The 24137-nt window shown below is 38.8% G+C and overlaps 1 protein-coding gene across 5 annotated transcripts in view; it reads left to right on the top strand.

Moving 5' to 3' along the window:
* The window catches only part of cicb (capicua transcriptional repressor b), a 47258-nt gene that overhangs the window by 7587 nt on the left and 15534 nt on the right, over positions 1-24137 (top strand). For 4 of the 5 annotated variants that reach the window (XM_067403893.1, XM_067403902.1, XM_067403879.1 and 1 more), the window contains 9 exons: positions 57-3914; positions 17915-18064; positions 18364-18520; positions 19534-19642; positions 20589-20771; positions 20876-21008; positions 22930-23117; positions 23192-23324; positions 23470-23567. In XM_067403893.1, coding sequence (XP_067259994.1) covers positions 152-3914; positions 17915-18064; positions 18364-18520; positions 19534-19642; positions 20589-20771; positions 20876-21008; positions 22930-23117; positions 23192-23324; positions 23470-23567 — 4914 coding nt within the window. In that variant the 5' untranslated portion in view covers positions 57-151. Of the gene's footprint in view, positions 1-56; positions 3915-14749; positions 17233-17914; positions 18065-18363; positions 18521-19533; positions 19643-20588; positions 20772-20875; positions 21009-22929; positions 23118-23191; positions 23325-23469; positions 23568-24137 lie in introns of those variants that run through there. The other variant, XM_067403911.1, reaches the window with a different exon arrangement.

Raw genomic sequence — 24137 nt, 5'->3', positions numbered from 1 at the left:
AAAAAATAAATGTTTCTTTATCTCTCTCTCCCTGACTCTTTTCCTTCTTGTTACAGGTTGTTGTGAGAAGAAACCTCAAAAGAGCCAATTAAACGGGAGAAAATAAATAAGACCAAAGGGGGGAAAAGAAATAGTTGCCAAACTAAAAAAGATGAGGCCACCAAAGAAACAGAGAGGACGCTCTCCTTTATCGACAAGAGCAAAAGGAGCAAGAAAACGTGGGGGCAAGCCTGAAGGACATTCACAAACAACACCGCCTGCACCTTCACATCAGAAATACACTCCATCCAAAGAAGACAGCTCTCAGGACAAGCATATCAACAGTAGCAACATATCAAACAGTGAGGGGTTAAATAAGCAAATAAGAGAAAGGACAATGGAAACATCCAAATCTGAAGAAAATGCAGTAATTCTGAATAAAGCAAAAAGCCCCAGGAACATTAACGCTAACAATTTAACAGATAATACAGACTCAATCAAGATAGCCAGCAACGCACATGAAAATGTACACAGTAATAGCACAGACATCTCTAATACAAACACACAAGACTTTACTAGCACAAACAGTAAAGGTAGCAACCAACAAGCAAACAGCGCTCCTAGCAATACACAAAACACAAATAATACAGCCAACAGTTTAAATAAAAGCAACTCTTTCAGTGCCAACCACACTTCCACCACACCCTCCAGTCGAAAAACAGCCACTTTCAAAGCCAGGGTGCCCAAGAAGAAATACATGTATGAACATCAAGCTTCCAGTACATCTCCTATCAGTTCGATCCCTGTAGCCCAACTCGCTCTTCATAGCAATCACAGCAATCATATATGTTCTCCACACAACTCAATTTCTCAGAGCACTACTCCCGTGGTCAGAGATGATTTGGTTAAAGCAGATTCTGATCTGGACAATAGTGAGAATAGTAGGAAAGAAATGGGTAAAATAGCAAGCACAGAAGCTCCAAAAGGAGATAGAACTAAGGGTGATATGTTGAAAAGTGAGATGCCTTCTGAAAGAGAAAAGGTGATCCAAGCAGTGGAAATAGATGGATATGGGGAGCAAGCCCCAAATTCTGTGCGCTCATCATCCACAGACACAGCCAGTGAACATTCAGTGGATCTGGAAGTACCTGAGTCCTCTTGTGTGCAGCTAAATGCAGGTAACCACGTAAGAAGATTCAACCTGTCCAACAATTCAACCCTGTCTGTCCTCCTGTCCCCCAATCACACACAAACTGAGCAGAGAGGGTCTGCAACAATAGCAGAAGCACTAGCTAAAGGACTGAAAAACCAAAGGGTGCTAGCACGTAGACGACCAAGAAGAACTTTAAAGGAAGACAAGAAGCTGATCAAGGAATGTGTATTTATTTGTGGTGTGGTGCGTGGGTCCAGTAGAGAGCAGCTGAATGTAGAGTTGCAGATTAATGGGGAGGGGACACTGCTCTCATATCCATTTCATACTTTAGTAAGTCGCCCACACCAACCCATTGACCTCATTTTAGACGCCCCACCCCCAGGAAATGAACTTGTGGAGGTTGGGACGCGTGTTTGTGTGCCTTATGGAGGAGATAATGATAGGGAGTGCTACAGAGAAGGTGTGGTTGCTCAGGTAGACTCTCATTCAGCTTGCCCCTACATGGTGCTTTTGCAGGAGGAGTTGGACCAGAAGAAGGAGAGGTGTAGCAATGAGGAGACGCAACAGACATCAAGTACACAGACTGTATGCGTTGCCCGCCAGAACTTGCGTCTCCTTGTTCCGCCATGGGATGGGGTTATGAGAGAGAAAGAACGAGAGGAGAGAGAGCACAGAGAGGAGATAGAAGTGGAGAGGGAACTATGTCAGTTAAGTGAGGGAATGGATTTGGTAACTGCAAGTACTCCCAGGGACAACTGCAGATTTCCATCTCCACACACAGGGGTTCATCACTATGGAAGCACACATCTTTCATCTTCCACTTCACCAGCAGTTGTGATGGTAGCAAACAATATGTTTACTTTAGCAGCTAGGACGGAGGATGAGGGAACTGGGAATAGGGCAAGAGTTAGAGAAAGAGAACATGAGCGAAAGCAATTGCAGACTCCAGAGGTGGACATGGAGGTTTTGCGGCTTAACATGGCACCACTCAGAGATGGTGGAGGACACTTAGTCTCAGGGGGACCAAAAGCATGTGCACCTAATCAGCACAGACAAATTTTCTCCAAACCTCCTGGGTATCCAAGTCCCATTACAGTAGTGCGAGGCATCTCTGGGACATCTTTAGGAAGTCCACAGCCAACCCCTTCACCTGCAATTTTAGGGTCTGATGGAGGGATCTCTCACCCTATGCCACCCTCTGTGCCTCCTTCCCCCAGCTCTAGGGGTTCTCTGACACCTCTAGAAAAGACTCCTACACCTTCACAGACCTCCACCCCAATACCAGGGAGTTCTGCCTCTTCTTCTGCTTCTTCCTCAAGATCAAGGACACCTTTGTCAGCTGCCCAACAGAAATACAAGAAAGGCGATGTTGTTTGTACACCTAATGGAATCCGTAAGAAGTTCAATGGAAAGCAGTGGCGGCGTCTGTGCTCACGAGAAGGCTGCATGAAAGAGTCCCAACGTCGTGGCTACTGTTCTCGTCACCTCTCCATGCGTACCAAAGAAATGGAGGGAGCAGTGGGAGAGAGAGGGAGTGGAGGAGGTGGAGAGAGTAGCTCAGGGACCGTGACCCCTTCAGATCTGCGGGGTCGTGCTAGCAGTGAATTTGATTGGGATGAGACTTCTCGTGACAGTAGTGAGACAAGCAGCCGAGGTACTGACTCTCGCCCACGTCTTGGCTTACCATCACTGATTTCTCAAGATTACTCTCGTTTTGACTTTGATGAATGTGAGGCTGCAACTATGCTGGTATCTCTGGGCTCAAGGTCTGTAACACCCTCATACTCACCAATTTCAAATCAGTCCCCATTCTCACCTACACCTTCCCCATCAGCATCACCACTTTTTGGCTTTCACCCTGCAAATTTCAGTCCTATTACTGCCTCTCCAGTCTTGCCTCCTCGCCGCCACAAACACCCAAGTGGTACCAACAGTGGTGTCCCAAAACATGGAACAGGAGGCACAGAGAGGGAGAAAGACAGACACTTGTCTGGTATTGTGCCATCCTTCCACACCAGTCTAACCTTCACTGTACCTATGAGCCCAGGCAAACGCAGGACGGATGCCCCACCTCCCCCAACTCCATTGTCGCAGGAATATGCCAAACCTGATCAGGAACAAAGCTGTCGTGACTCTTCCCTTGTAACAAATCTCTGCATTATCTCTCCTCAGACTACTACTGTCACACACCCCCAAAGACTGCCTTCAACCACTGCCTCTTCCCCACCAGCTTCTCCCCTAAGCTTAGAATCAGGTTCACAATGTACAATGTCCCAGCAGCCTTTGAGAGACTCTCCAGTAATAGTGAGAAATCCTGAGGTTCCTTTAATAAAGTTTACAGAACTCCCACTGGCTAGAATTGCAGCGGTGGACAGGACCAATTCCACAGAAAACAGCCAAACTGGTGTACATCCAGAGACAGGACTACAGGTTCCTGTTCCAATTAACGCTGCTTCCACTAATGGATCTGTCTTACTGCAGAATCCCACCTCAACTCTTGTTCTAGTGTCTACTACCTCTTCCATTCCAAACCCAACCCCTGCAGGTCTACCTACGCAATCCAGCGCCACTTTAGCCTGCATATCAGTGCCTAGCCCTGTCCCAGGGCCTGGTCTCATTAGTGCGGGTGATGGAGGGGGACAAGATAAGAGTGCCCCAGTGACGCTGCAGCAGCCTGTCCCTTGTCATCCTGCTCCTACTGCCCTGCTGCCACTCATACTTCCCACAGAGACCTTGCATCCTGTGCCATGCAAAGACATCATAATGGGCCGACCTGGAACTGGTAAGAGAATTCTATATTTATGTTTAATGGTAACACCAAAGTTTAAGTTGTTATTCCCTGGGCAGATGTTGTTTTGCTTCAATTACATAATAACACATGCGAAAATGCCATGTCAAACTGATTCAATGAAAATTTAAAATAGAAACTATTTAAAGAATAAAGATACACCATTATTTAACAATTTTTGTCTATCCACACAAAACAGATTGAATGTCATTTTTAAAATGTTTTTTAAAGACTGTACCACAAATATCAGATTTAGATCATTAAATTAATGTATTTGCAAAGATTTAACATTGCTCTTCTTGAAGTTATGTAATTTTTCAATAGCAAAACTATTTTGCTTATTGTTTTTTATTGAAGTAAAATAGTAAAAATAGTATTTTTTTTTGTCACACAGTATTACATTGATCTTATAAAACGGTTAGTTCCTGTCCTTGATTCTGATTGGTCAGTAGCTGTGTTTTATTCACAATAAAACACGGCTATGACCGCTTCACCTAACAGTTCTTTGTATCACTACACAACACCCTTAGCAACCACTCTAATCAACGTAAACTGTATGTTCTCAATTGATACTGTTCATTGAATCTTACTGTTTTATGTAGAAAAGCATTGTGAGAAAGAGATCGAGTAAGTGAGTTTATTACCTGCATTCAGATTTAGCATTTTTCTTCAGGTCAGTCCTATGGTTATAATAAAAAATCTGTTTAAATGTCCAATGTATTATCTTGTCCTTTTAACAGTTAAGGGGTTTTCCCATGACTGACAGCACTAGTCAAAGCATTTGTCAGTTGCGTCTTGTTCTGTGTTCACAACAATTCAGTCTTTTCAATGAAAAAGTCTTCACTACTGACTGACACACTCTTAAAGACAGTCTTTGCAGTCATCTAATGGCGTAATAATGTAACTTCTGTTGCTGTTCACAGTCACTGACTATTTTTTCTGGCGGAAAGAAGGCTTTTATTGAAAGTTTACTTCATGAAAGTTGCATTAATACATATTTTTGGCTTTAATATTTGTATTGTGTGGTAACCGTTTTATAAAAGCAATAAGGTACTCAAAGCTAGTGCTGTATCGTGAAAAAGTCATGGCTGAACAGGTTGCAGGCACTCCGCTTCGCGTCATGTCTAACAACGCCTTTCAGCCTTGACTTATTCACGATACAGCACAGCCTCTCGTACCTTATTGCTTACTTATACCACAGCGATGGTGAATGCTTGGTTCTGATTGGTTAAATGGTCTGATTGGTTTGGATTTTGAGTTGTTGATTAATCTTCAATAACTGCAGTTTTTTTTTCAATAACTTACAGAGAGTTCACTCAAAAATGTAAATTCTGTCATTATTTGCTAACCCTGATGTTGTTCCAAACTGTATTACTTTCCTTCTTCTGTAGAACATAAAAAAAAATTGTCCATAAAATGGAGGTCAGTGATAACCAAAATTGTTTGGTTACCAGCATTCTTCAAAATATCTTGTGTTCTGCAGAAGAAAGGAAGTCATACAGATTTAGAATGATAAAAGGGTGAGTAAAAGATGACAGAATTTTTGGGTGAACTCTCATAAGTTATTGAAAATACTGCAGTTATTGAAGATTAATCAACATCTCAAAATCAAAACCAATCAGACCTTATAAACAATCAGCATTCAACAAGCATTCACCAATGCTGTGGGATAAGATCAATATAATACTGTGTGTGACAAAAAATATTATTATATTGTAAACATTCATTCTTATCCAGCTCAGTATAAAACATGGCTCTCTCTATACTTCTGGATTCTGAGTAGTTACTCATCACATTCTGCAAAATGTATGATGACTATTACATTTTATAACTCTATAATCTTTTTTTACTCCTCAAACTATTGCTTTTATATAAAAAATTATTTCAGCGCTTTTTTTTTTGTCCCGAAAATGACTGGCTATACTAACGGTAAATTATTCCTTACATAATATATTTCTAAATTTAATTTGTGTTGTAATATTGATGTTTCTTTAGCTCCTGGTTAAAGCTTTTCAGATTTTGTTAGCAGAGATGGATTGGAAATTAGTTGAGAGAGCCCTGTAATGACAAAACATTTTTGAATAATAAGGATATTTATAAAAAGAGGATATTAGTGCTTATTGGCATTAACTGGTTTTCTCATTTTACTGATTAAAAATGTAATATAACAAATATTTTTCTTTTTGATATTTTTATTTGAAAGCACTGAAAATTACAATTACATTTAAAATGTATTTTGTTTATTAACATTTTTATTTAAAAGAAATATGCTTCAAATATGTTCACATAAAGAGCATCCTGCTTCAGTTTTTAAAAAATGTTCACATTACTTTGTAGTTTTTTCATTTCCTTGTATTGTCCACCAACCACATTTTAACATGAGGCTTAATTTCTGCTGATGAAAAGCAGTTAATCTGCAATCACTATTCCTCACATGGTATCTTTTTAATTGTTCAATTTTTGCACCACATATATTGCTTTGAAATCTGGCTGAAAGACTCTATCTTGGTCTCATTTTACCATGAAATCTTTTCACACATAGCTGCTGGTCTAGGTATTTTATTTCTTTTTTTTCTTTTTCTTTCTTTCTTTTTTTTTTTTTTTAACAAACGTTTACATTCAGGCGTATGCTATGCTGAAATCCTGATATGGTTGACTCATTCTCTAATACAGGATTAGTGTAACTAGTTCAAAAGTAATTTAATGCAACTTTAATGTAATTTTCTGAAATTTTAACCTACAGTCTCCATTTGTAAATTCAGACACATACTCTTTCCTTAAATTATGCATTTGTTTTATTTAGCACCTTTGAAATGCTCTTTAGGCTTTATTTTCACAACTGTATTTCAGATTCTCAAATTGCATAATGATCTGTTTTTTCTACATAGAAAAAAATACAGATGTTATTTCAATGGAACACAAGGACAAAACACTTATTCAAACATTCTTTTTTTTCATTTTTAATTAATATATTCTAAAATTAATGACACATCAAAAGTGATTTCTCAATTACTCAGTTTCAGTGCTTTTAAATAGAAAAAAATATCACAGAGAACTATATTTCTTCATATTTCAGTGAATTTAAATAAATACTCGTTTTGGTTTGAAAATATTTCAGGATTCTGTATATCTAGATTAATTATATTGTCTCTTCAAATTGAGCTCAGAACTACGGTGTCTGTTTCTTTCAGGAATGAATGCTTAGGCATGAAAAGCAGGTAATTGTATTCTGGGTCTTGGATTTTGCAGTGTGGTTATAATCATCAGCTGCTGTAATAGTGTTGTTCGATTAGATGTTGCACTGGTTGTTGCTCTTGCAGTGCTGTTTTTAGCACAGTATTCAAAAATGGTCATTACATGTTACATGGAAAAAAGATAAAGTGAAGTAAAATGACAGAAAACTGAATTAAAACAGACAAAGGCTGAACTGAAGTGTTTATGAATTAGTTACACGCGTTCAGTTGTGTATGTGCCATGTATGTGTGTGCTAAAGAATGACAGAATGACAGTTACAGACATAACAGTGTGTGTTAATTAGGTGAAAGTTGTTTTATGTGGCTTGTATGCTAGTGTGCTAAAAAATGATGTGTGGTGTTTAAGCTGTGATCAAGAGTGTGTATGGTGTGATAGAAGGAAAGGGAGTGTGTGTTGTGAAATGACAAGAGGGCCTTTGTAAAGATTTAGGCCTGATCTTGTAGGCCTGCCTTGACACGCAGGCTCATGAGAAGGACTTTAACACAGAGAGACAACACACGCAGTCTGTATAACAAAATTGCAGACTGGCTGAAAAGAAAAATAATCCCTAAATTCATAGAATCTGCCCAAAAGTTTATTTGCCTTTATTTTTTTAAATGGATTTTTGTATTGCTGTATTAATGGTAGCTAACCCCTGAGGTTAACAAAGGATTATAAGCCTTAAATTATAAATATTAATAATTACAATTTTCAGAACAATATCTTATGCAAAATTAAAGGTTTTTTTCTTCAGCTGATAAGTATATAAATTACATTTTGCATAATGTTTATTATATTTGGCAAACTTTCTAATTCATACATTTAAAAAATATATCATTGTTATTATTTAAAGTATGTTTGACTGAGGAGTCAGTAGTTATTTCTTTTCTTGAAGAGGAATTTTTAGCTTGTTTTGTTTTTTCATTATAGATCATTTTTACTTTTGTTATCTGCTGTGTGTGTGGTCCTGGTAAACCCTATGTTATGGGGACAAAATGGCCCCACAAAGATAGTAATATCAGAAATGTTTGATCTAGTGGGGATATTTTTTGGTACCCATGAGGAAAATTGCTCATAAATCATACTAATTTTTTTTTTTTTTAATATAAAAATGCAAAAAGTTTTCTGTGAGGGTTATCCTTAAGGGTTGGAATGTACAGTTTGTACAGTATAAAAATCATTATGTCTATGGAAAGTCTCCATAAAACATGGAAACCTGTGTGTGTGTGTGTGTGTGTGTGTGTGTGTGTGTGTGTGTGTGTGTGTGTGTGTGCGCGCATGTTTTTTTTTTTTTTTTACATATCAGGACACAAATTTGTATAATGACAAGGGTATGACATAGGTATGACAATGAGAGGATGAATTATGAGGACATTACCCCATGTCCCCATTTTTCAGAAGGCTTATAAATCATACAGAATGAGATTTTTTGAGAAAGTAAAAATGTGCAGTTTTCTGTGATGAGTAGGTTTATGTGAAGGGTTGGTATAGGGCTCTATATGTGTGTGTGTGTGTGTGTGTGTGTGTGTGCGCGTTTGTATGTATTTAACCATATTTTGGGGACAACACAGATGTGAGCTAAATCTGACAAAACCTCCCAAACCTCTTTTTAGTACATTATCATTTGTAAAAGTCTGTAAAAAATAAAGTGAAAAATAATTGTAAAAATGCAGAAAGTTTTCTGTTAAGATTAGGTTTAGGTTATAGTATTTATAATCGTATTTATAACTAGCTGTATATAAAAACAATATAAGTCTAGTTTCATATTTAGCTAAGTAAAATCTGTGTGTGTGTGTGTGTGTGTGTGTGTGTGTGTGTGTGTGTGTGTTCGTAGCGAGTTAATGTGGATGTTTAGGATGTGAATGTTTGCGTTGTCCTAATCAGTTATATACAATTACTGTTATTTTCCCCAAAAGTGCAAAGCTGTTTTGCTGTTTTTAGATGATTTATTTCACAACTGAAAAATTTGTTTTAGAAAAAATACTCTTATACAATTTACCAACCCATCACTGCATCATGAGTGAACAGATCATATTTTTGAGTTATTGTTGATATTGTACATTAGCTTAAAGGTTAAAAGTTAAACGTTTGAATATAATAAAAATATCTTTATATCAATGTATTTGATTCACTGAACACAAGAATTGCAAGTTTGTTCTCAACTGTCATTTACCATGACAAAGACCCCAAACATTAACATTGTCATTTAATCCACAATCTCTGCAAACACAGATGCCGTCACAAACAATAACAATATACGTGCCTTTTTCCATCCCTATTTTTTCCCCTAAAAACTGTAAAACTGTACTATAACACTGAGAGCAGTTACTGTAAACATCAGATTTATGCTGCGAATTTTAAACTGATAAAGAGACAGCATAAATATATACAGCAAAACTTCAACTCATCACTTTAATTACATGTATTGTAGACTGTGTTTTTATTCTGGGCTATAGTATAATTTTGTCCGTATTTAATACAGCATTTCCGAGAGGTACCGTGTAGAACAGGATCTCTTCCATTTATGTGCAGAGTTTTGAGTCGCCATCTGTCGTATAGTCTAACTCTGCAATGTTTATCACTAATATGGTAGAACAGTGTCTCCCTTTTTAACATTGCTGTACTCACAATGTCAATTTAATTCTCTTTATTTTTTCCTTTTCACCCACTTATTTATGTCGGCCTTTTCTATTCTGTTTCCTCACCTATTTCTCGCTCTCTATCTTTCTCTCTCTCTCTGGTGCAGTGCAGAAGTCTCGCTGTTTTTTCTCTGATCATAGAGTTTTCCCGGGAATGCCAGCCATTCCCTTTTTGTAGGTTTCTCCTTGACAACACAAACATGTATGCATTTATATAAATTATAGCATATATAGTCAGCAAGTTATACAGTATTTTTCATTACAATATTTTGTGCCATTTTTTCCTCATATTCTAGATTTTAAGGTGCATGTTAGTATTCACTGAATGTTTGATTTCTATGTTATATCTCAAGGGAGATCATAGGATCTAAAAATGTATTCTCGTAAGACTCTTGCACATACATTCACATAAAAGCCCCCGTCTCTGGCTGTAATCTTTCCTTCACTCAGTTCTGTGTCTGCCAAAGCTGTGATCCCCTTCGCCTTTTTCCATAGAACAGTGCTGCCCCCATGTGAGAAGAGTGTGCCATTACAAGCAGTCAAGAAACGTACCTGCATACAGTTTCATAGCTACCTTTTTAAATCTGTGGTGCATTTCATGGAACTGCACCAGATTCTATCAGACGCTCCTAGCTGTGTTAAAAATGTTATGAGTATGTAAGTGAATCAACAGATACAAATACAGTAATCCAACATGATGGATTTTTGGTTAGCCACCGTTTTCATTTCTTTCCCCCTCCATATGTCTTTTGGAAAAATAGCTGGAATGCTGGTACTGGCAGATGGCAGCAGTGATATAAATATCTTACAAAAGGGCAGTGTATGTGTGTGTGTGTGTGTGTGGAGATGCCATGGTCAGTGGTCACCAAAGTGGCATGAGTAACAGTACCCATAAAGCTGTTGCCATGGAAACAGGGAGTGGGCTTTTTGAGATTGTTTTTTAATCACATAAAAACACTGATTGGATAGGAGGAAAAGAAAGGTTTTGTAGCACTGGGTTTACACTATTAACCCCCAATCAGCTTCACCCATCTCTGTTTGTGATAACGGTCACTCACAGCAGAATAACTGCTTTTTTTTTTTATATTTTACTGGCATTTTCATGTATTTAGATATGTCCATATTATTAAATTAAGAAGTAGCGAGTGATGTTATTTTTGTTGCGAGTCATTCTCGCTGGAATTGGCAAGGAAAGAGTTAACAACTTGTTTACTATAATCATAGTCTGAGCTGGAAGGTCTCGGCCTCACATTATTGGCTGTTGCCAGGAGCTCAGCGCAAGCTCAGTGGCTGAGAATGAGTAGCCCCTCCCACTGCTCTGACATTGTTATATAGAGGAGACATGTCTCTTGATAACCCATTCTTACTTCAGTTTGATGTGCATGGGTGTCAGTACATCAGTTCAGACTGTAAATATGTGTGCCCACATAATCACATTTTCCATCATCAGTCCTTATTTCGTAGTCAATTTGCAGATTTTTTGTCTCTCCTTTTCTGTCATTCCATTACCATCTTCCCACATACAGCGAGCGAGGCCCTGTTTTCTCAACTTTCACAACTCCCTCCTCCCCTCCTCTCCATAGAATGACTCTTGTTCTATTTTTACTCGCCTGACTTGAACAGTTTCCCCTTCCCACCCATTTTCCCTCTCTTTTCTCAAACATTCCATGACCACTGATTTTTTCATCCACTCTCTAGTGTCTTTCTGTTTCATGCTGGTGTATGTAATGTGTAGGATAATCTTCAGGCATACGTATAGAGTGGAATGTATTACTCAGATAATAGTATGTGATAATATTATTTGGCCACTGTGTTTGTGTGGAATATGTTACTACGCCTATGTCTACTATGTCTTCGTATTTTCTCTTTCTCACACACAAATCTTCCCCATTGTAGCGTGACTGTTTGTGAGAGGACTGGCTGACACTGGGCACAAGGCCAGTACCCCTCTGCCCCATACAAACAAACCAGTCACTGAACTCCGCACACACACATAAACCTACACACAGGCCCGCTGACACTCATAGGCGCTGTGAGCATGCCTCTGTCATGCTGCTTGAGAGTTGTATGCATTGATAATAGTGTTTTGGACAGTCACCTTTGTCTGTGATGTAATCACTATCAGCCGATTCACTGGTCAATGTCCTGATGGCAGTAACCGTGGTTTATTCTCTGACCTATATTACTGCACTCTACCAAAACAAAGTTTGCTGTGCTTTAGTAAGTTATTAACGTTAAATATATAGTAAAAGATAGGGGAAAAAACACAACTGTATGTGAAGAATACTTCTCTCTTTCTTAATTTGGCTTTGTTTATTGCTGGTTTGCTTAAAGGGTTAGTTCACCCAAAAATGAAAATTCTGTCATTAATTACAAAACCTGTAAGACCTTTGTTCATCTTTGGAACTCAAATTAAGATATTTTTGATGAAATCCAAGAGCTCTCTGTCTCCTTCATAGACAGCAATTTAATTACCAATTTCAAGGCACAGAAAGGTAGTAAAGACATTGTAAAAATAGTCCATGAGACTACAGTGGTTCAACCTTAATGTTATGAAGTGACAAGAATATGATCGCAAAAACAAAACGTGCCACATGAGTCCTGAAAAGTGAAGCCAAAGCATCTCGATCGCCCCCAGGTGGCTGGAAGCAGTATAGGTCATAAACCTAACCCTCTCCAAGAAATGTAATGGGACATGAGAAAAATTAAACAATCAAATCACACATCAAATATTTTTTTCCAAAGACAATTTCTGTCATTTTAGGCTGTTTTAATCACGCTGGTGTTAGTTCAAGTGCTCGTTTTTTAAAACAGTTTGGTTTTAGTTAGTTATTTGATGGTATAAAATGGGGGTGTGACGTCATGATTGAAAGCTGAGATTGACAGTTTCTCTGAGTGAAGTCTCACTGAGGCACCAACAGACTTTTTCAGGATCTCTGCAAGGTGATTGGAGCTTTAACTTTAATTGCTACATTTCTATAACTGTTTATTTCACACCGACATAATGATTTGTTCTGAGTGTGGCTGAGTATCACGGCTCCACTTCATGCGCAGACTCGAGACTCAAGATGTCAGCGCCATATTGGCACACTGGCGGCTTCAGTTACTACAATGGAAGAGAGTGAAGGTGCATCATCCATCCATTTTTACAACCTATGGCAAAAACAAAACAAAAAAATGACTTTATTCAACATTTTCTTCTTTTTCCTGTCAATCTCCTACACTGTTCATGCAGTAAGCACAGTGCAGTGCTTCCATGTTCTACGTCCGAACGCCGACTCATTATTGGCCGGCTCCTGCGTCAGCATCACATGCACACGTTGTGCTGCTCACATGTACAGTGACAGCCAATACCGAGTCGCCGTTCGGACATATGAACATGGAAGCGCTGCACTGTGCTTACTACGTGAACAGTGTAGGAGATTGACAGGAAAAAGAAGAAAATGTTGAATAAAGTCATTGTTTTTGTTTTTGCGCACAAAAAATGTATTCTCGTCGCTTCATAAAATTAAGGTTGAACCACTGTAGTCACTTGGACTATTTTAACAAGTGGTAATTAAACTGCTGTCTTTGGAGGGGTCAGAGAGCTCTCGGATTTCATCAAATATCTTAATTTGTGTTCCGAAGTTAAACGAACGTATTACGGGTTTGGAACGACATGAGGGTGAGTACTTAATGACAGACATTTTTGGGTGAACTAACCCTTTACATTTGTGATTTATGTACAGCTGTATGGTCTCCAAGAAAACCTCTACACAATGACCTAGCTTATTTGTGTCCTGTTTTCTTTGAACCCCACACACTAGGCAATAGAGACCAAAACCATACTCTTGCCCTGACTTTTCACTACTGAGAGAAGTGAAAGCAGACAGGTGTTCAATTCATATAAGCAAGAGTGATGTTGTACTGAATATAAGCACGGCTGTGAATCATCCGCAAGTAATTACAGCTGTCATGAGTGTGATGTTGCTATTATACAACAGTTCTATATGCAGTAAATATCAACACCATGAACACAAACCAGCAGAGCGATACAAACTATGTTACATCTCAGTGCTGGTACACTAAATATCACTCTTGGGAAGCAGCTCAGCCAATCAGATTCGAGGACCGCAGCGAACTGTTGTATATTGTGAACTAAAGTTATGAAAATTGTGAAGTGTAGAAAATGTGCAAATTGTATTGCTATAGTTGAGTAATGATTGTTGTTTTGCATTTGTTGGTAATGCTCGTGCCTTATTTTGACAGATTCATATTGACTGCAGATGATGTGGCTTTTGTGTGAAAGGAAGTGGACGTTACATTTCCTCAAGTTATTTTTGCACTACTTAAACTACTTACACGTTAGTGTATGAATTTTTTTGTAAAGATTATGTCAGGACCAAAATTTAAGTTAAATGCATTTTAATTAATTAAGGTTTCATTTGTTTTATTCACTTTAATGTAAATAAATAAAACATAAATGTTTCTGTTTTAAAAGTACTAATATTTACGTGTTTATGGCGCCCTCTTCTTTAATACGACCACAAAAATAGTATTACATTATAACTACTGTTATGAAGGGAGTCCAGGTTATGTGAGGATTTGTAGTCACATGCCTTTGAGTCTTATTAATCTGTCCTAAAATAATGCATTCGTTGTAACCCATAATAAACTCAAATCCCAGAATATGTATAGTACCTGTTATGACACGCTGAGCTTCTTTGCCTGCTTCAGCGTCACAGTGGGACCAAATATCACGAGATCGTACCCACGTAAAGTCATGCCCCAGATTCTTGTTTCGTGTTAAATATTAATTAGCTCCTTGTTCAGCCGCGGCCAGTGAGACGCCGAAAGGCAGAGCTGGATTTGCATATGACTGACATTCCAACGCACGCTCCCACCAATCAGCGTGTCGGATTGTCTTACGATAGGTTGCGTCGTAGACCAATCTAAGAAAGCACTCGGAGAGTAAAAGGCGGGTCACGGGCTGGGCGAGGTTGACACGCTGAGAGAACGAAAGAGGGCAGCCTACTATACAACAGGAGGAAGAGGGAGGGAAAGAGAAAGAAAGAACGGGTTTGCGAAATGAGAGAGGAGAGCGAAATCGAGGGAAGAGTCGTGGCCAACTGAATGATGTTATGAGACAACGACTTCTTTACTACGAACACCTTCGGAGCGAGCCGAGGGGAGCGCGTAAGCCGCCGCGGATCGGAGAGTGACCCTGCTGCAGGAGAACCGCACTGGACTTTAGGGGCTGTTACTACAATTAAGACCCGTCATTTCATCACAACAGCACTGCGCCGGATCATCTCTGACCAGCTTTTCTTCTCTGTATTGTATTTCCCCGCCGTTGTCCGTAGCGGGTTAGGGTACGGCGGAGTTTCGCGCAGTCATCTGGTAGTGGATCTCTTACTAGTTTCACGAGCGTGTCAGAGCCGAAGGCGAAGAGTTTACTGCACGATTAGCCTTTTGGATGAGACTTATTGGGGCCGGGGTGTGTGCGAGGGAGGGGGTGTCGGAGCAGGCATTTAAAAAGAGAAGTCGCTGCAACTAGAATTCAGTTTTAAGGGAATCGTTTTTAAGCCTGAACTAGATCAAAATAAACCCTCCGAAGGAAAGTGGTAAAGGAGAGCAGGACAAAACGATGCTTTCTGCGTTAAGGAGTAGAGGATCATCGTGCGGTTGTACAATCTACAGGGGTTTCATTTTCTTTGGCAATATGTGATGCTGCTATTATTCTGGATGTAGTCAAAAGTGGATTTGTTTGGCAAACTAGTGTTGATATCAAAGTGTAGACCATTTCATTGACACGAATAGTAGATTTTCTGCGTATATCACGAACAGTAAGGCTACAGTGTTACTACAGTGTAACTAATGATTGTTGGTCTGGCACACTGCACAGGTGTTGTTTGCCTGTTTCTCTGCCTTTTACCCGAGACCGCTGGCTTTGGTAGTTTCTCACTGCCGGACATCGTTTCTTCCCTTTTTTAAATCTGGGTGTTTTCGTGTCGCGCTACAGTTTTACGCCGTGACATGAGGACAGGTTCTGTGGTAGCGCCCGGCGGTGCGGATGCGAGACCAGGGGCGTTCCCGAGGGGACGGACTCATCTGGAACTGTGCTGCTGAAACCAGGTCCGGATCTCCCAAATGCAGCCCCTAAACCAAAGTGGCAGAACAAAATGAGTCCGGTTACTTGTATGCTATGCAGGATGTAATTATGCGTTTATCAATCAGATATTGGTCGGGAAACCAGGCTTTGTACGTCAAACTGATGAATTTGGATCAGATGTGAAACAGGATGTGGATCTGATAAAGTGCACTGACAGCCAGGGAGAATAATAGTGACCACGTGAAAAAGATAGATGTGTGTTACATATGGCCTTTTATTACTAAGCATTTGATACGTATCATTTCCCTGCCTGATGGATATTATCTTTCGTTAATATTTTTTTTAAAGAGAAAATCGCTTCCGTTGTGTGTCGCAACCCAAAGAATAAATTACACTCGTGCTGCGGGTGTAAGTAGCACCATGACCATGCTAACCTGCTAAATTGGCAGATTTGGGCTTCCCATTTTCGCGACGATTTTCGGAGATAACCGTGTTCACGTTTTTAGGCATTGCTTATTTAATGCCGGTATTGCTCTTTTGTTTTTATAAATGTAATTCATATTTTTCGGTTGCCAAATTCGTGATCTTGTACATGTAAATCCCCCTTGGCTGAGCTGAGCTCAGGTCGCGGACTGTTGCACTACTCGAGCCCGAGGATGACCGTGAGGCCTACTTAACCCCTTCATCCCCGCAGCTATCCGTCAATGTAAACAAGCTCGGGCGAGGAGGGGGCAAACAGGACCAAAAATAAACTACATCATCCAAATAAAACCAAACCTGTTTCCGCATTTCGAACCTCAGCAGTCTATATAATAGTAACTGTGTACACGAAAGTGTTTTAACGCCAAGATCGACATTTGTTATAATCTGCGCGTTCCTGGAGGTGGAAGTGCGCTTTACTCTATTCTGCGCGGTACCTGATATCACGCTGTCATCATTTTTACTCGAATATGATCTGATATCTGAGCCAATAAATCTGAGAATACAGAAGGACGCGTTTATGAACTAAAGATTAGTGTGACTACACGACGACATGTCAAAACAAGAACATTTGGTACCAACATGAAACTCCAGTAGACGGATGCTGGCAGCATCGATTATGGCCGCTTATTTTCATCGCTGGACTCAACATCACCTGTCTGGGAAAAGCATCATGTGGATACTTCATTTTTAAACGCAAGGACTTGTTTTTACCTTATATCAGATGAACGTTTGAAACATTACTTCTATTTAATATTACATGTTTGTGAAGTTTTTCCTGTTTAAAAAAAAGCATTTCAAGCCTATTACTGAACCATGTTTTCATCGGAAAGCCCGCAGTATCTTCGCCAAGGACTCAGCATGTTTGGTCAGTCATTATTACTCAACGTGTCTGAATTTGTTTTCCCTTATAGAAGGAAAAATGAACTGTTTTGCAGTCGAAATAAAGTATTCGTATGTCATGGCTATGTAGTTGTAACGGCGTCACAACATAACTGCATGAACATTTTGTTCTTGAATCATATTATTTTGAAGTGATTGTTTGGCGCCAAATACTGCTTGATTAATATCAGTCTGGAACAATATATGTTAATGCACTTACTGTATTCATGACACCCAGACTTTTTTTGTAATGTATGGCACTCGTAAAGCTATTTTTTTTTTTTAACTCTAATAACATTTAAATATTTATGATAGCTTGGTTTAACAACATGATAGCTTCCATAAATAATATTACTTGTTAGCCTGCAGCTTAAATCATGTGAGATGTTTTGGTCTGTTTGTCCTTGCTCTTCCTCCTTCATTTTAATGACTTTTGTAAAATTACTAATGGGTTTGATATTATGGAGAGTGCCACTTAAATGTTTACATATCATCAACATCATAAACAAATATTGAGACATCTATTTATTCCAAGCAGCTAATGGTAAAATATTTATTATATGCATACATATCTAGTCATTTATGTGGTTTTGATTTGGCTGTTGATATGGTTTATTACTTGGTGTTAATACAGGCTTGAATGAATTCTCTGTTATTTTCTCCTGTAGTGTGGACTAATGTTGAGCCCAGATCGGTTCCAGTGTTTCCTTGGCATTCATTGGTCCCTTTCCTGGCACCCACCCAATCAGATCCATCGGCTCAACCTGGTGAGGGCCAACAAACTGTCAGTCATCCCCAGACGGCTTCTCTGAAGAAAGGTAATTTACTTTGTACAGCCATTGTCTGATTCCAAAAATAGCTAAAATGTGTTTGTTAACCTTTTGAGATTATACAAAACTATTTGTGGTCGATAATAAAAACATTTGGAAGCATATTTCCTGGGATAGTCTGGATTCTGTTATGTATTTGGCCTCACCTGTCACATTTGTAGTGACTCGCTGTAACTCTAGCCTCTGTAATTTAGCCATTACCCAGTGCAACGATTGACCCCCGAGGTTGCCAGATTGGAGGGATTCATTAAAGATGCTGTAATGAATAACTCGGCTTTCACTTTCAGAGTCTCAGAGCGGGTCAGTGCTGAAGGAGATTATAGAGGGAGCACATAACCCTTCCTCACGCCCCACTCCCTCCGCTGATGAACTGCCCCCGGAGAGAGAGAAGGATGCTGAGCGAGAGAGACCTGACAGTGAAACAGAAAGTGACGTGGATGATCCGTGAGTTGTCTAGTGTGTGTTGTGTGTGAGATGCGTCATTCTGTTTGAATGTGTTTTGTTGCTGGTATTCCTGTGTGTGGAAAGAGCTGCATAATGGCACCACAAAGAAAGGGAGAACAAAAGCATTCCACTTTCTCCTGTGTCTCTGTATGAATGACAGCAGCAAACCAGAGGCAGTTTACATTAATGAACTGTCATCTGAATACACTTCTCCCACTTGTTTTCCCCTCTCCTTTATAATTCACATATAAAATTCAGCTCCATTTATAATCATCAACTCATCTGGTACAGTTCCTGCTAAATGCGTTTTACCCCATTAAGCTTCTTGTATTATCTTTGCATTAAGGTGTTATTGACATTTGTGAAGCATCCATCTCTTTAATATTGTACACTGGATATTACAGACGTGCTCCGTACAGCTCTGTGCTTTCTGTTTTGGTGGTGGGCTGCAAAGCAGTAGCTCACTGACACTGTGCATTGCAGTTTTCAGTAATTGGCTCAGTGCTTTCTGCTGTATTGTTTTACGGCACAGTGAAGGGCCCTGAGGGTTGCAAGAGTGAAATTGGAGGATCTTTTGAGCTTGTTTTGGGCCACAGTAGCTATACGGTTGTGACAGTGTAATAATTATCAGTTAACTAATAAATGCTTGTATAATAAAAAAAAAACATCTTAAAAGTCTTGTGAATTCAAGTAGAAATACATCATCCTGATATCTCTGCAATTAATGAAATAACTCCGGATGATGGTGTGTTGTTCTCACACTTGTTAAAAATAGGCAGCTGGGATCAAATGCTTCCTTTGTAGTCATGCTTGTAGTGTGAGGAATAATAATCCTTGTTGTAAGCAAGAAAGAGAGATTGTTTCAGAGTGAGCTGTTGTGCATGTTTAGTAAAGCTAGATGGGGATAATCAGTATAGCATTATACTGGGATAATAAACGCATACTGCTGGATCTCCACTAATTCTTCTCCTCAGTTAACATTTAATATGTTCAACTGGCATTTTTGTGTCCAGGTTTTTCCCCGGGGTTCTTCCTGATCCGCCAATTTCTGCGTCTCCTGGAAAGCGTAGATCTCAGTCCCTCAGTGCACTGCCCAAAGATGACAAATCCAGTCCTGGCAAGGTACACGTTAACACATGTACACTATCATTCAAAAGTTTGGGGTCTGAAATCAAATACTTCCCTACTGTGTAGTATGTGAAAAACAGTACGCCAAAAGAGTAGTATGTCTGAATACATAGTATTCGAAAAACAGTAGGAGAAAAGTCCCCGGATGACCTACTACTTCCGCAGAGATACTAAAGCACACATTCGATGGACACTTTACTATCCCGTGAGGCCACGGGAGGGGGTTTATCAATGGATGTGAAGCGACGCAACTGACACTGCTAGGTCACACATGGCAATAACATGGCGAATGTAGTATGTTTGAATTTTATTCATACTACCCATATTCATGCTATATAGAGTACTTTTTTTAATGACCGCAAAGTAAATTCAAATTCAAATGTAGTACCTACTCACACAGGACTTCGGACACAACGTAAGACTTTTTAATGTGGTTGAAATAAGTCTATTATGCTAACCAAGGCTACATTTATTTGATCAACAATACAAAAAATACTCTTTTCTATTTGAATATATTGTAAAATGTAATTTATTCCTGTGATGCAAAGCTGAATTTTCAGCATCATTACCCTAGTCTTCAGTGTTACATGATCCTTCAGAAATCATGAATATATGCTGATTTGGTGCTCAATAAACAATTCTTATCATCAATGTTGAAAACACTTAGTATTTTTGTGAAATCCATACATTTTTTTTTCAGGAATCTTTGATAAATAGGAAGTTCAAAACAACAGGATTTATATGAAATAAAAATGTTTTGTAACAATGTAAAAAGTCTTTACTGTCATCAGTTTAATGCGTCCTTGCTGAGTACAATTATTAATTTCTTTAAACAAAAACAAGAAAAAAACAAACTTTTGAACAATAGCGTATGCTTGCACACTCTCACTCTCTCACACAGACACATTCACTCATTCCTTCTTACCCTTTCACTTTACAGAGGGAGAAAGACCACATCCGGAGACCCATGAACGCATTTATGATCTTCAGCAAGCGGCACCGTGCACTGGTTCACCAGAGACACCCAAACCAGGACAACCGCACCGTCAGTAAAATACTTGGAGAGTGGTGGTATGCCTTGGGGCCCAAAGAAAAACAAAAATACCACGACCTCGCATTTCAGGTTACTCAAACTCTCTTACACTTGCAGATATGCATGTTTAGACACCTAAATAACCGCCATTAAGTCATTCCAGCCCTCTAAATGTTTCTGCCACTCATTCACAGGTGAAGGAGGCACACTTTAAGGCACATCCTGACTGGAAATGGTGTAATAAGGACAGAAAGAAATCCAGCAGCGAGGGACGTGGTGTTCCGGGGGGCAAAGACATCCGCGAGAGAAGCATGTCAGAAACCACAGGTGTGGAACAGGACAAGCAGTGCAGCTGTCACTGTGCACTGTGTTAATGTGAATTATAGTTGAACATCTTTTTAATATCTTAAAGGATTTTGAATATTAATTATATATCACTTCAGGGCTCAACAATAAGGATTTTCACCTTCTTCTTGCTAAGGACTTCATTTGGACAACTTTAAAGGCGATCTTACTGGTGCTACCAAATCATTCTTGCAAGCTAGATAATTGACCTTTTTTTAAAATGTTGACAAATTTGCAAATTTTTTAGGAATAAAATGCATATACATGATCAAGAAATGTAAGATATAGACTGACCGATTAGGGCAAGTTTGGTCTCACACTGGCCCAACCCAGCCTCAAGTCAATTTTCCTTCTGGAACAGAAGTAAAAATCCCATTTTGAGGTTGTTAATCAATGATAAATGCTTTTGTTGAACCCATGAGCCATACAGATTATCATATTTAGCAGCACAATTCCTGATGAAAAACTACATTAGCCATGATTGTGCAAATAAAAATCTCACACCAATAAGAGAACTGTGTAGAGCAAATGCACCAAAAGAGCTCTCAGTGAACGCCCACTCCCATATAGCACTGCGAATGATGTAACAGAGTCAGTCTCCCTAGGTTCTCAAACTAATTCAATATTTGTGTAAATATGCATATTTTGCCATAAACTTGAAATGCTGTTTTATATATTTATATTTATGATCAACAATTTTAAATGGATGGTTTTATATTTCTCCATAGTTTTAATTTGATTGTCATTGACATTTGCAATGCTTCATGGGATTTTAGATCTGTCCCTCATTAAAGCTGTTAAAGTATTAGTTCAATTCAGAATTAAAATTTCCTGATAATTTACTCACCCCCATGTCATCGAAGATGTTTATGTCTTTCTTTCTTCAGTCGAAAAGAAATTAAGGTTTTTGAGGAAAACATTCCAGGATTTTTCTCCATATAGTGGATTTCAACAGCTAAGAATGGTTTGAAGGTTCACATTGCCATTTCAATGCAGCTTCAAAGGGCTCTACATGATCACAGCCAAAGAATAAGAGTCTTATCAAGTGAAACGATGTCATTTTCTTAAAAAAACAAAACAAAAAAAAACTGTTTAACCACAATTGCTCATCTTGCACTGCTCTGCGATGTGCCGTGCATTACGTAATCACATTGGAAAGGTCACGTGTGACGTAGGTGGAAGTACCATGGTAGAGCGAAAAACTCCATCTTCAAAGTCATCCGACATCGTTGTTTTACCTTTTTTTTGTAAAGGCCGTTTGACTTAGTAAATACTTGTAAATGCTTGCTTGGTACTTCTGCTTACGTCACGCGTGACCTTTTCAACGTGATGACAGCTAGTGCAAGATGAGCATTTGTGGTTTAAAAAGTATGTACATTTTTATTTATATTTTAGAAAATGACCGATCGTTTCACTCGATGACTCGATACGACCCTTATTCCTCGGCTGTGATTGTGTAGAGCCCTTTGAAGCTGCATTTAAACTGCAATTTGGACCTTCAACCCTTTGTTAGCTGTTGATGTAAACTATAGAGTAAAATCCTGAAATGTTTTCATCAAAAATCTTAATTTCTTTTCGACTGAAGAAAGAAAGACATAAACATCTTGGATGACATGGGGGTTGAATAAATTATCAGGAAATTTTAATTCTGAAGTGAACTAATCCTTTAAGCATGTCAAAGTTTGTAATGTTGTAGTTCACCTCATAGCTATTTGGTTTGGTTGATGAGTTACAAGGCTTTAACAAAGAAACTTTTTAAAAAACACGAATAGGAAAAAAAACACTTCTAGATCCAAGGCCGCTGAAATAGTGGACAGGCACTGTTAAACTCTGTTGTTGTGGCCTGTTGTTTAGTTATTACATTGTGAATGCACAAAATACATATCAAATTCTTCTATTTCAGAACCTCCGTCTGTGTCAATGGGGATGGAGCTCAAAGGTGTGGGGCCCGGCATGGTGAGTGTGTCAGAGCGAGGCGGAGGTGAGGGACATGGTCAATTGCCCCGTCCTCGTGCCTTCTCTCAGAGCGCCATGCATAATCTGGAGAGGAGCGAGAGAGGCAATCCACAGGCACTCGCTGAGCTGGCACAGGTATTAGATACACACTTGTGCAAGTGACACATTTTCAAAGATCTATGCTCAACTAACTCTTCCTGTATTTTTAGATGTGTGGGGATGGTGGTCAGGTTGCAGGGCGGAGTGCTCTCTCTCAGACGCAGAGGGGGGTAAGTGAGGACATGACAAGCGACGATGAGCGTATGGTCATCTGTGAAGAAGAGGGGGATGATGATGTCATTGGTGAGTCAGACTTGATTTTCTGAGATGCTTTCTCAGGTCCTTGAGTCCATAAGGGTTTTAAAAATATGTTTGTAATTATTTATTAGCAATTGTGTCATTCTGTTGTAACTTTATTGTTTGTTATTGTGTGTCGTGTCTTATTCAGAGGACTCATATCCGGGTAGCTCCATTGACCTGAAGTGTAAGGAGAGGGTGACAGACAGTGACAGTGAAAATGGATCTGGAGATGAAGGAGAACGCAAGGTATCATCTCACATATTTTATATCTGTCTGTGTTAATTTGTACAAAAATGTGCTCCTTAAAGGGATAGTTCACTCAAAAATGTACATTTTGTCATCTCTTACTTACCCTCATGTTGCTCTGGAAAACAATTTAGGGAAAAACTGCTTTTCCATACAATGAAATTGGAGGATATATATAATATATATATATATATATATATATTTTTTTTTTTTTTTTTTTTTTGACTAACAAAAAAGTATTATAGTCTGCATAATTTTTGTGCTACATTTAAGCCAGTGGTTCTCTAATTTTTTGGGTCATGCCTCCTTTAAACCTTTAAAAAAAATCTGGTGCCTCTGACTACCAAATAATTTCACTAAAATTATAAAAAAAGAAATATTTATTTCATTGAAAATGTTCTATAAAAACACTGGCAATAGTTTCTCTTTTTAATGTTGAATTATTGAAAAATATAACCGTAAGAGAGAATTTAAATTTAAATAAATGTAAATATTTCAGTGATGCTTTATATGGACAATATATAATTGGTGGCTGCAGTGAGCTCTTTTGTCAATGCCTCATGAGCTCAG

This window comes from Chanodichthys erythropterus, chromosome 2, assembly GCF_024489055.1.
Source record: "Chanodichthys erythropterus isolate Z2021 chromosome 2, ASM2448905v1, whole genome shotgun sequence".
Classification (NCBI taxonomy): Eukaryota; Metazoa; Chordata; class Actinopteri; order Cypriniformes; family Xenocyprididae; genus Chanodichthys; species Chanodichthys erythropterus.
This window is presented reverse-complemented; position numbering and strand designations above follow the sequence as displayed.